Raw genomic sequence first — 12987 nt, 5'->3', positions numbered from 1 at the left:
GCAAACATTTATGCTCTCCTCTTCAGAACTATTTGAATCATATTTATAACTGGATGAGTAACAAGAAAACATCTTCTCCGAATCTGAAGCTATTGTTTTGATTCTCGAGCAAGGCAAGACGTCTTGGCGTGACGTCACGAACAAGGGGGTGGGACCTTCTGAAACTGGCCATTTCCGGATTCATTTTGAAGTCGTTTTTATTGGTGTTTTTCATTTAAATAAAATATCAGCCTGCCTGTTTTGGGTATTTTAGATGCTATAAAACGTTTTTCTGATATCAGTGGGAAACACAAACAAATGGTGCCGGTTGTCCTTTAAATGTAGTGTGTACAAACCTCATAGCACAGTAAGAACCCAATTTATTAACTGTCTTTCAAACGTGAAAAATATCCCTGATCAGTTAATAAATTTGTCTCAAGGAATATGGCTTTTACATACTATTTCGCAGATACTTGGAGGAGGAAATGGAAATAGATTAAAATAACATATGCACTGTGATTCATCAAGATTGCGTCTGGATTGGATTGGATTTTTGCCTTTATTAGTCTCGCAGTGGAGAAATTTACATTTCACAGCAGCAAAGTTATGAAAGAAATGAAAGTAGAAAAGCAAAACACAGGAGCTGCTGGAAAGGCAGCCACTCTCGCGGCGCCGTCTTGAAGTCAAAACAACAAAAAAAAAACTAAATAACAAATCACATGACAACACAAAGACACAGAGAGACATTCATTCGTAAGCACTTTCTGTACCCTCTTTGTTACATAAAGCAGTTCCAGATGAAAGAGGAGAGGATCAAAGCGTCTCTTCACCAGTGGATCAGGGACATCATGGTGGAATGTGCACGTCGACTACAAGCTAAATGTTGAAAGAAAACACACAGCTGTAGCATCCATTGACGAAAAGAGATTGTCTCACATCTCCTGTCCCACATAATTCAGCTTCAATTCTATCCCGCGACAGTTCCATATACGCATGGCGCTCTGCGCTGACGCTCCTTCCTTCTTATCGCGGGCTCCTCAAGCCATGCATCCATCCAGCCGCAGACTGTCCAACAGCACCGACTTTCCACTGAACAAAGCGGGGCTGTGAAGATGCTGCCCATTACAGGCGCCAAAAACCACAATGTCCCCTTTGGTGTCCAGCGATGACAGTCGAATGGCTCCGACATTCCTCCCATTCAAAAACAGTACTGGCATATTCATGCTGCCGAAAAGGCGCAACCGCTCAGCACAGTCTCCTCCTTGATGAATGTCGTGGTCAAAAATGCTGAAAAACAATCCGTATCCGTTCCACACGACGCACAACAACACAAAGTGACAAAAGAAAACACAAAAACAACAAAAAAAGCAAGGCTCATCAGAGCACTTGCTGACGGCTGCCTACTCGGGCGCCATCTTGGACTCCTTGTTGGGGTAATTTGCTATACGAACATCTTTAAACATCGCTTTCTAATCTTTGTTTACGTTTTGAACTTCCTGATACGTCATATCCTGCCTTCCCTTACATGTCGCATCTACATTACGTCACATCTTATGGCGTCACACCCTGTGGGCCATATATAAATGCTCTCCCAGTTCTTCTCTCTCTCTCTCCCGATGCCTTCTCTTAGCCGACACCGCGATGTCTCCGCTGTGTTCCAGATTATTGAATTGAAGCAGATTTATGTGGAACAGGAGATGTGAGACAATCTCTTTTCGTCAATGGATGCTACAGCTGCGTGTTTGCTTTCAACATTTAGCTTGGAGTCGACGTGCACATTCCACCATGATGTCCCTGATCCACTGGTGGAAAGACGCTTTGATCATCTCCTCTTTCATCTAGAACTGCTTCATGTCATCACAAAGAGTGTACAGCAAGTCCTGAAGAATGAATGTCTCTCTGTGTCTTTGATTTGTCATATTGTCTCTATGCTGTCATATTATTTATTTAGTTTTTTTTTGTTCTTTTGACTTCAGGACGGCGCCGCGAGAGTGGCTGTCTTTCCAGCAGCTCATGTATTTCTTTTTTCTACTTTCATTCCTTTCATCACTTTGCTGCTGTGAAATGTAAATTTCTCCACTGTGAGACTAATAAAGGCAAATCCCATCCCATCCCCCATCCCATTAAACCAACTTTCTGTTCAACACCTGGCTTCCTGATGATTTAACCATCCTCTGCCATCAACGCCCGTCGAAGCAATGAATCAGGGACGAACGATCAAAATAAACCCATTACCGATCAATGATTGGATTTGAAATCTTGATTGCGTCGTTAAATACCTATTTTTTTCATGGGAAAGTATTCATCAGTTACTCAGTAGTTGATTTTTTTCATCATAGGACTTTTTCAGTCTTACTCAAGTAATTACTTGGAGTATTACTTTTTAACAGTATTAGTAGTAATTTCTCATATTTCTACAGCCCCTGCATTAAAGAATTAATTCTTTTACAAAATATTTCATTGGCATTAGTCCATTGAGGTGAAATGACTAAGCTAATAATATCAAGACATCAAGTAGGCCATCTTGATTTTATGCAGTCCGGTTTTACTACAATTTCCTGAATTGATCTGGGAAAGAAATGGGAAAAACTCTGTATTTAAATGATGTCCGATCTACCAAACTTTCAGTCTTGCATGTCACTTGTGTGGGTTTTCAGTTTAGGGCTCTGCAACTCAGATGCAGGTGCATTAACAGTAAGGATACTAAAGACACCGTTATTCAGTAGCCCCCGTATATCCAGTCAGATGCACCACAAAGGAAAGGTGAAACGGAGTAACCCTTCATTCTCAATCAATGCCGATCAGTATCCTGGTGAGGAAAGGCACAGGCCGGATGTGGTGGCCATGTGCTCTTCTCCTTGATGTGCGCTAATGATCTGGTGCTAATTAAGGATTCCTCGGTGGGGATGTGCTGGACTGGCCTCATTGTTGACTCACACCAACATGTCTCTCATGTCAGAGAAAACAAACACTGAAGGTGATCCTCCACACCTTCCTTGTGTAGTGAAGGTTCGTACCACATGAATTCAGACATTATGATCACAAATGAAAGAAGGAAATGAAGAATTGTTCCACTGCAGTGTTAAGCCTCCGTAGTGCACTTTGTGTTTTTGTCACTGTTCAGTCTTGTGCACAAATTCTCTCACGCATGCATGCGTGACCGGCCACACAGTTCCCCACAAAAGTCACGCACTGGCGATTGTACACACGCAGCTGTGTGCAGGTCTGCCAGCAATGTCCTCAGATACACTTGGCCTCCATGTCGTACAATTGGAGAAGGTCAGAGATCACAGCATCGATGTCCACTTTGGTCACACCTTCACAAAGCACCTGCACACATAAACATATCTGGCCTTAAAGTGAGGACTTCAAACCACAAAGATTTTTCTTACCTGGAGGAAATGTGAAATATAACAAGCATGACTTTTTACTTTATGCCTTTGCATTTAAATAGAGAACTATGCAAAGCAGAGCTTCAACAGAAAAGACCTAATTAGTGAAATTACTTGACAATGGAACGTCTGTGTAAGCTCTCAGTCGTACAGGAGTGGTCCATCGATGAGAAGGTTTCTTCAGCCGTCATCTGTACAAAAGTGAAGGTTTCGGACGTTTCGCCTCCTATCCAAGAGGCTTCGTCAATTTGGATCGTTCATACAATAGCCTGCTTAGGCAAAACAGGTTAGGCAACTTTCGTAATGCTGATGAGGGTCGTTATGCTGATGAGGTGATACCGGTGGGAGTGGGGGTAATAGGCCAGTCGTTAGTCAGGAATGTAGGAACAATCAGTGGGGCCACAGGGAGGGGTCCTCTGCCCCCCCAACCTGAGAGTAGGGACCTATCATAGCTGTGTCCGGCGCCACCATGTCTGGACATTAGGGATATATAAATGGGGCCGATACGACCAGTCAGACTTTAGTTCGCTGACGAAGCCTCTTGGATAGGAAGCGAAACGTCCGAAACCTTCACTTTTGTACAGATGACGGCTGAAGAAACCTTCTCATCGATTGACAATGGAACTTTTAAAAGTACTGACGTCCAATTAATACAACAGGATGAAGACTTTGAAGACAGAAAACAGAAATATCTAGAATCAGATCAATGTGACAATAAATAAAAAACAAATGAAATTTAGCTATCTCAAACTTGACTGAACTGTCTTCATCATCACAACACAGTCCTGTGTATTATTCTTCTTTGCAATGTTTCGGTCACGGATGCGGTAGTGGTACACATTTCTGAGTGGGACAAGCAGGATCAGTTCAGTTCCCATTGAGTGATGATGTTAATGTGAGTTTCTCGCCATATGGTGCAGTATTCAACAAAATTAGAAAGTACATGATCATTGCACCTGAGGGACAGAAAGGTGAAAAGTCTTTTTAAACCCATTTCTAAATGTTTTTGCTTTGAAAAGTAAAGCTGATGTCAAATAGCTGACGAAGGCGGGAGTAGTCGCTGAAACATGTCAGCTAATTGAACACCTACACTGTCTGTAAGTAAAGAATCTGCTTAATATTAAAATTAGAAAGTAGTTTGATTAAAAATAAATAAATAAAACTGCATGTACCAAATATCAATTCAGACCCAATACATACCTGCCACCATAGTTTCTCCCCAACAGGGAGCTCCACACCATAGCTGTTGAGAGCCAAATACAGTGTTGCTATAGCAATGTGTTGGGGCATATGTCGGATACACATGGACCCATGATAGCAATCTCGAAGCAAAGCCCAGGAAGTCTCAGTAACAGGGCATCGATACCAAGCATGGCGGTTCACCAGCGACTTTACGGACATCACATAGTGGAGTAGATACTAGAGAGAGGGTAAAACAGATGATCCACTAAATAGCGCAGACTTGATTCAGAACACCAATTCAGGCTAGAATTAATAACGTACAGAGGAAACTGAAACAAAGAGACATCGACTGTAGGAGTGGAAGCAAGGATTCTGGTAGAAGCGTAACAACATCAAAAGTGCCATTTTCAGCGAGTGAGAAAATGACTACAGACACTCCCCTACTTACGAGCATTCGAGTTACGAACAATAGTAGATATGAACATTTTTGTTGTAACATATGTAGTATTCTCTCTAGTTGTACATGTACATATTTTTATAGAGCATATATTTTATCAAATGTTTGTTTTTCCAGTACAAACCATTACAGGTTACTTGAACAAGCCTTAAACGTACTTATATAAACCTTAAACATAATTATATAAGCCTTTAACATACATTACATACAAAATATAGCACTGAAGCAACTTACGAATAAATTCACCTTACGAACGACCGGAATGTATTTCGTTCGTAAGTTGGAGAGCGTCTGTACTCACTCCAGAAGAAAGGTATACAGTATCGGCAGATGCAGACACACCTTGTGTGGATGTTCAAAGGTGACCTGGAAGTTAAGTTGACGGAGGATGAGGAGCTCACACTGCACCACACTGTCCCGCAGGTCCCAAAACTCCTTGTCACATTCTAAAGGGAGGCTGCCACTGTTGAAGTACCTGGGGAGCGCGAGAAGACATTACAGTGTTAGAATGCAGATTTTTAAGGGAACACAAGCAAGAGGGCCAATCAGCAACCGTGTTTACATCCTGATACAAACGCTAGGGGACACAAGCAATTCAAAAAGATTGTTTTAGCTACAATGTAAATCAGCTATTTGACATCAGCTTTACTTTTCAAAGCAAAAACATTTAGAAATGGGTTTAAAAAGGCTTTTCACCTTTCTGTCCCTCAGGTGCAATGATCATGCACCCTTCAGACAGAAGAGCTCCCCGTAGTTTTTATGGAAGGGGAATCTCCTTCCACACAAATTTCCTTCCTCCGTCCACCTGCGCCTTCTGCTGACCACCACAAAGGTAAAAAATCCTATTCATAATTCTTGTCTTTACGAATGTAGTACGATTAGCCTGGGTTACATTTATGTTTATGTTATTCGTGTCTTTGCCATTTTGCTTAACATTTTCTGAGATATATGACGTTGCTTTTTATGTCTTGGTCAGCATTTTAATGTGCAATTCCATGCATAAAATAATGTTATAAATACTGTACTAAAAAGGTAAACATTCAGGGTGTTGGAACAGATTAAAACAATTTACATTATTTGTAATGGGAAAAATGATTTTGGTGTTCGAACAAATCACTTTTCGAACAGGGTTCTGGAACGGATTATGGTCGAGAACCGAGGTGTCACTGTAGTTCACACAATATGCTATTCAATTACAGTACTTGACATTCATTGATAAATCTGAGTTTTAGTGCACACCTGCTCCCTTTGTGACTTCCGTTAATTTTAGGCAATTTTTCCTAAATTTTGCAGAGGAATTTTCATAAAGATTTAAAAATCTGGAATTCAGGGAAATCCACAGTACTTTCATCACTGCTAAATTCTTAAATTAAATCAAAACAATATGAAATGTGATGAATTTATTACTTACAAGGTGTTTTGAACAGTACCTTTTACGACACATAGTAAATGCTTACTCAGGGCGTATGCTTTCATTTACCTGTAATTATTTGGTCATCGTTTTACAATACAGCGTCCCCCCAGACACATTTTCTTTTTACCTGTGGCTAACATTGATGATGTCACGGGTTCTTATGTGCTGCTCCTCCACTTTGCCTGCCAGGTACAAGCAGCTCATGGCCACCAAGTAGGGTTCATAGACACTTAAGCTGACACGTTTGAAGAAGTTGTGGTACAGTACACACGCTGTAGCAACAGGCACAGAGCGCATGCCCAGCTTGACTCCTGAGCAAGAGATGAATATTCATTATACATGATTAATTTCTTTATTCAAAGAGCCGCGTTCTGAAGAAAACACCAAGCTTTCACATCAAGATGAACCAAATTAGGTGCCTTGAGCATCTAAGTTAGGTGCATCTTGGACACACAGTAAGGTATTCCAGGGATTCCCCCGGAAGAGCTGGACAAAGCAACTAAGAACAGAGAAGTGAGGGGTTCCTTGCTAAAGATACCGCCCTGTGTAAGCGGAAGAAAATAAAACAGGTTCCATGTCCACATAAATACACAGTGAAAAATGTAAGCCCTTTGTGTACACTTGGCCAACCTCTAAAATAAAACAAGCACTTTCAGTTTTATAAACACAATACTTATACATTTCTGCCAACTTCAACCGCAGTTAGAAATTTATTGTCAATTGTTAACGTAAGAAAAGCATAGCTTTCTGCTAAAGGGCAAATTTGTGGCAACAGTACAACACAATTTCCTTTCGGCTTTTCCCTTCTAGAGGTCGCCACAGCGAATCAGTGTCCTCCATCTTCAGAGGTTTGATTCGCATGTTTGTATACAATGCACCCTTACTACGTACTCATAGACGAGTATCTGGTTACCTGCTTCCATGATGAAGCGACACACGCGAAAGTGTGTTTTCATGTCCCGAGAAATGTCGACGTCTCCAGCCGGGCCAGAAGACCTCCCAGCCGTCGGAAGCAGATCCGGAGCGGCGCAAGAGCGAGAGGACGGACCCGGTTCCATGACATCTGGAACATGACCACTTGAAGTAACTTATTCCTATATTTCGAAAAACACTTTCAAAAACCAAGTTACACACAAATAACGGGGAACCAGGACACGTCAGCAACTGTTGATGTAAAAAAAAATCCTCGGCACACCAATGACTAAATGTTTAGCACGCTTTCACCAAGCTATAGCTAACGACAAAAGGCAGCTATCAGAACTAATTAAAAGAAGCTATCAAATGCAGAATACAAACGCTAAGATAATTTAAGTAGTTTAGTTTAAAAACTGTTCACTCACTTTCTTATTCCCTAATCACCCGATAGGTTCACTATATGAGTCACTCATTGAATGAAAATTTGTTTTGGAACATTACTCAAGGCGCGACGCGCCGAGGTATCGGCGTCGCATTGGTATTACGTCATTAGTGTCGCATAAATACTGTCCTAATTTATGAACGAGTGAACAATTGCATTATTAAGAAAATATTTATCGTTGGTCTTGTTGTAATATCCAAACAGCATGTCTTTGTAGTGAAATATGAACGGAGAAGTGATTTTACATTGAACATATTTGACAGTGTTTCCAGAAGCGAGTAGCCCAGAAGAGGTGTGTTGCAGTTTCAGGCTCAGCTTAACAAAATGTACAAGAGATATCCTGTAAAGACCGCATATTATGTTTCACAGGGTAGCAACGGTGCAAAAATTTGCAGGTTATTTCTCTTTGTTTGTTTGTGATGAAAAATGTATATGGGAGGGTCCAAAACTTTTCCAATTGGATATTTGGGACATGCGTTCTCCAGTGATGAACAATGTAGGGAACCGTCACAAATGATTTTTGAAACAAATTTCTAATTACACGGTTCCGATTTCGAGCAATTGATAAGAAACAGAGTTTCCCCAGGGCAGTTTCTGTCACTGGAATTGGCTGTGGTCTGTCAGGAGAAGCGACCCTTGACCCTTGAACAGGCTTATGATACCACTTGGGATAGCATCCATATAACGATGGCAAAGTCCTTCGGGGCCACAGGGATTTGATGCGTGTTGAGAAACTCAGCATAGTTCATTAAATTATTGTGTTAAAAAGTTGCTTTACATAAATAATACCCAAGTCAGTCCATCTCGACAAAAACGATTTGATTTTGTACAAAATATGACAGTTATTCCAGATCATACATGAATGTGGAGAGAAAGAATGGTCATACATTAGGCACCAGGCTAATAAAACATGTTTTGTTTATGGAACTTTGATAGGTTAACAGGCAAATTTTCAACCTCATTATTATTATTATTGTTAATTCATTAGTTTTTCTTGCCAAACATCACATTCATAAATCCAAATTTTGTGGGAGGAAACCCCTATTTGTAATATTTCAAAATGAAATGAAATTATAACAGAAAACAATTCAGCCATCTGCCGACCCAAACGCTATCAAAACACGATTGGTTGATGAAATATTGCATAGGATGATGTGCTTGTCGAATCACCCATCCCCTTTCTGTCAATTTCACTGTTTTGCAGACTCAATGAAATGTTAAAACCCCTGGCAACCCCCGCTCTTTCTCTCTTCTTTCTGCTATTTTTTTACTTTTCTCCTCTTTTTCTTTTTCATCTATCAGGAACTCTTATTTCCTGCGCGATCAGGTATTGTCTCTTGCGCGATGATGTCACCTAATTCAGGGGTCCCCAACCTTTTTTGCGCCACGGACCGGTTTAATGTCAAGACAATATTTTCACGGACCGCCGGATAAATACAACAAAATAAAATGATAAGACTATATTTTCACGGATCGGCGGATAAATACAGTGGTACCTCGGTTCTCGACCATAATCCGTTCCAGAACCCTGTTCGAAAACTGATTTGTTCGAAAACCGAAACCATTTTTCCCATTACAAATAATGTAAATCGTTTTAATCACTTCCAACACCCTGAATGTTTACCTTTTTAGTACAGTAATTTATACCTTATTTTATGCATTAAATTGCACATTAAAATGCTGACCAACACATAAAAAACAACGTCATATATCTCAGAAAATGTTAAGCAAAATGGCAAAGACACAAATAACATAAACATAAATGTAACCCAGGCTAATTGTACGTTCGTAAAGAAAATAATTATGAATAGGATTTTTTACCTTGTGGTGGTCAGCAGAAGGCGCAGGTGGACGGAGGAAGGAAATTTATTGTTTGGAAGGAGTCCCCTTCCATAAAAACTTCGGGGAGCTCTTCTGTCTGAGGGGTGCTCACACGTTCAAATCTCTGCTCCTGTCACGTGCGAGTTGACAGCGGGGGGCGGGGCTGCCTCTCCCGGCTGCTCTCCACCTGCTGTCAATTCTCTAATCACGGACACGGGGCATTTATACGGTTCGCGATCACCTCGCCAATGCCGGATGATTGACTCACCTCGCCACTGTACCTGGACTCTTCCTTCGATGCGCGAGTGTATCCAGTCCGAGGGATTTTCCCTGCGTCCCGTAAATTTATGTCAACTTCCGGGATTGCGTAATTTTGCACCCTCATGTGCCATTTGCTTTTGGGCGTAGTAAGCGGGTCGGATCACCCCCTGCCTTCTTACTCGCTGTGTTTTCTTTTATTTGTGAATAAACATCTTGCTTGGTTAGTACGTCTCTGCCGCCTGCTTTGGGATCACAAACATTCTGCTACGTTCTGACGAGTCAGCTGCCGTCACTCTCGCTCGGAACGTGACAGCTACGGATGACTCGGCTACAGGATGTTCTTTTCTCTTAAAATATCTATCCAATGACACTTGCTCTCACTCCCACAGCCACATCACTAGATTTCACAGCCTCCTCTTTAATATCGTACTGATCGTAGATTTCGCAATGCTGTATTCCCTAGCCAGATCAGACACTTGCACACCTCCTTCATATTTGGCGATTATTTCTTTCTTAAATGCAATAGTTGTACGCACTACTTTGCTTTTTTCACTAGTAGCAGCATTTACTTTCTTTGGAGGCATGATTAGGGGCTAAAACTCTTCGTACACCTATATTAAACGCTAGAGCAAAACGCAGCACGTCCGCAAGCGTCAACAGTTGGTCACGGAGAGAGCGATACACCCGTACGCCGCTCACCACCCCACCCTCGCGTATGCACTCATGCGTCGTACATTCGACGTTCGAAGACCGATTGTTGTTCGAACTACGAAGCAAGAATTTCTCGAATATTTTGTTCAGACTCCGATTTGTTCGAACTGTGAGTCGTTCGAAAACAGAGGTTCCACTGTACAACAAAATAAAATGATACGACAGGCATGCAAACTGTTTTTCTTTCTTTTAAATATAATAATAAATGTGAATCCATTGTGCACTTTTATCCAACTTTATTAGCAGAGTCCTGGTAACATCGCGCCAACAACAACATGTAGCATCGTCTCTGCCTCTTAACACTCAATGGTCACCATGGGAATGTTTAAACGTGCCTTCAAAATAAGATCCACCACAAAAACAAGTGCAAAGCGCATGAAAAAAAACTCAGTACAACTGAATCAGTGGTACCCCTGAGCTCGTTTCTCTGCAACGAGACGGTCCCATCTCGGGATAATGGGAGACAATGATACCCGAAGTCTCTTGCTTATGTCCATTCTACTCCGTAGTTTTGTTGTGGTTGCTGTCACTGCAGAAAACCCCACTTCACACAAATAAGATGTCGGAAACTGCAACTGGGTTTTCAGTGCTGTTGTGGCGATGTATTCTGCCATCACTTTAATCCAGAACACCGGCAGAGTTGTTGTCTCAAATACATTTGCGCACTCCAGCAGTTGTTCTTCCTCTCTCACAGGCATGCTGGATTCACCTGGTTTGTTGGCAAATGGGTTGCAGATCCATTCCTTGTCATTTCGTGGATCTTTTGTGGCTGGGAAGTAGCGCTCGAACTCTTTTAATAGCAAAGACAGGTGCTCGTGCATCAGCTCGGGAATGAAGGCTCGGGCTCAGACTCTTCCAAAAACTCCGCCAATGTTTGAAACATGTCAAATACACTGCTATTCACGCGCCGTCCGTACAAATCCAGTTTAGCTTTAAATGCAGCCACTTTATCAGCAAACTTGAAGACAGTTGTCATTTTCCCTGAAGTGACAGATGGTGTTTGTTGAGCAGGTTGAAGATGTCGCACAAGTAAGCGACCTATGCGAGCCAATCCTCGTCACGGAAATGCGCTGCAAGCGGTGACTTTTCAGTTTTCAAAATAAAACATCGTTCGGAATCAGATAATTAATAAAACGGAAATTACTTTATGTAAATTATTTATTCTTTCTTCGCGGCCCGGTACCAAATGACCCACGGACTGGTATCGGTCCGCGGCCCGGAGGTTGGGGACCCCTGACCTAATGTATGTTGCCAACTTCAAAGCAAGTGGTTTTTATTGATTTTGTTATGTTTGCAGTCTTGTTTGTTTCTTTTACTTTGTTTATGTAACCGGCCTCAGGCCTAGGGTACCTGGGTCGGTCCAAAAGCGTCACAGGCAGGTAGCACTGTGAACAACGAGGAAGAGACGACCCGAGACAAACGTGTGTTACTCATCTTTACACAGCGACAGCGATTTATTACTGACTACATATTTACTCATCAAAACATCAATTCGGCAATCTCAATATCAGAATACAATTCGGTTCAACTCCCAAGAATACCGGCTGCTGATATAAATATAACATCAATGTGTGTCTATACATTCAACATCTATCCATAGTATATATCCTCCACATTCGCACATGCGTATGTACGTCTGCACGCTGTGTGTGTTGTGCTATGAACTACCAATCGACATCCAAAACCCAACTTCATCAGAGCCACAACACTACAGTTTTATATGTAGCATCACCCAACATGCCCCGATTACTTTAACATCATGAGGATGTCTAGAAATTATTATTTTGAATACCTGTGAACGACGAGGAAGAGACGACACGGGACAAACGTGTGTTACTCAGCTTTACACAGTGACAACAATTTATTACTGACTGCGCATGCGTGAGCTGAACCTACATTGTCTTCCTCTGTTCCATTCACAGCCGCATAGCGCCCTCTACTAACTTGGTAACGGAGGTCGTTTCTAAACCCCTACACTCTCCCCTGCTTTAAGAGATGTCTCCCGACATCTTGAACTACACCAACAAAAAGTAGTAGTCAAGTACAACTAAAAGAACAGTCATCTGTCTGGTCTCTGTAGTGTGGTGTCAGTCACATTCAAGTGCAAGTCTGCTGTTTAATAAGTCCATACCGTTGGGTAGTAATAGGGTTCAGGTCGCACTGGATAATGAGTAATGAGGTAAGGCATGCAAGTATACAAGACATTTGCTGCAGGTCTCCAGGGCTGGTATGATGGATGACCCAAGTGTTCACATGTGAATATTTCTCTGGGTCTTAGAGTATGAGTAGACCTTCTTGCAAGCGATTCCATTCCACTTTGTGACTCTGTGTCCGGTTCCACCAACTCCGCCGGCGCTCCTGCATCACACAATGCCTTCTATCCTCAGCAGGCATTGTGTCAGCTGGTGTTGGT

The 12987-nt window shown here is 41.8% G+C and overlaps 1 protein-coding gene across 3 annotated transcripts; it reads right to left on the bottom strand.

Moving 5' to 3' along the window:
- Positions 1–2503: 2503 nt before the first annotated feature.
- On the bottom strand, positions 2504–7885 carry ccnq (cyclin Q). Of its 3 annotated transcripts, none has more exons than XM_089002877.1 (6): positions 7765–7885; positions 7338–7487; positions 6552–6735; positions 5353–5485; positions 4572–4790; positions 2504–3309 (listed from the first exon to the last, which is right to left on the bottom strand). In XM_089002877.1, exons 2-6 carry the CDS (start codon positions 7480–7482, stop codon positions 3220–3222), a joined length of 771 nt encoding a protein of 256 aa, XP_088859003.1. In that variant the 5' UTR covers positions 7483–7487; positions 7765–7885; the 3' UTR covers positions 2504–3219. The 3 variants fall into 3 exon arrangements, with proteins under 3 accessions (XP_088859003.1, XP_088859012.1, XP_088859021.1); XM_089002886.1 differs by having other exon boundaries at positions 7338–7535; positions 7765–7877; XM_089002895.1 differs by having other exon boundaries at positions 7338–7518; positions 7765–7876.
- Between the last annotated feature and the right edge of the window lie 5102 nt (positions 7886–12987).

Source organism: Hippocampus bargibanti, linkage group LG01 (assembly GCF_051943395.1).
Source record: "Hippocampus bargibanti isolate YZ-2025 linkage group LG01, ASM5194339v1, whole genome shotgun sequence".
NCBI classification, from domain to species: domain Eukaryota; kingdom Metazoa; phylum Chordata; class Actinopteri; order Syngnathiformes; family Syngnathidae; genus Hippocampus; species Hippocampus bargibanti.
The sequence above is the reverse complement of the archived record's forward strand: the minus strand, read 5'-3'. Positions and strand labels throughout refer to the sequence as shown.

What these genes read in the sequence shown, in the direction of transcription:
- ccnq (XM_089002877.1), bottom strand. Translation starts at nt 7,482, where the DNA reads ATGGAACCGGGTCCGTCCTCTCGCTCTTGCGCCGCTCCGGATCTGCTT. An exon ending in ATCATCAATGTTAGCCACAG is followed by an intron (nt 5,486 to 6,551) that starts GTAAAAAGAAAA and finishes CGCGCTCCCCAG; the next exon opens with GTACTTCAACAGTGGCAGCC. An exon ending in CCTTTGAACATCCACACAAG is followed by an intron (nt 4,791 to 5,352) that starts GTGTGTCTGCAT and finishes CCCTCTCTCTAG; the next exon opens with TATCTACTCCACTATGTGAT.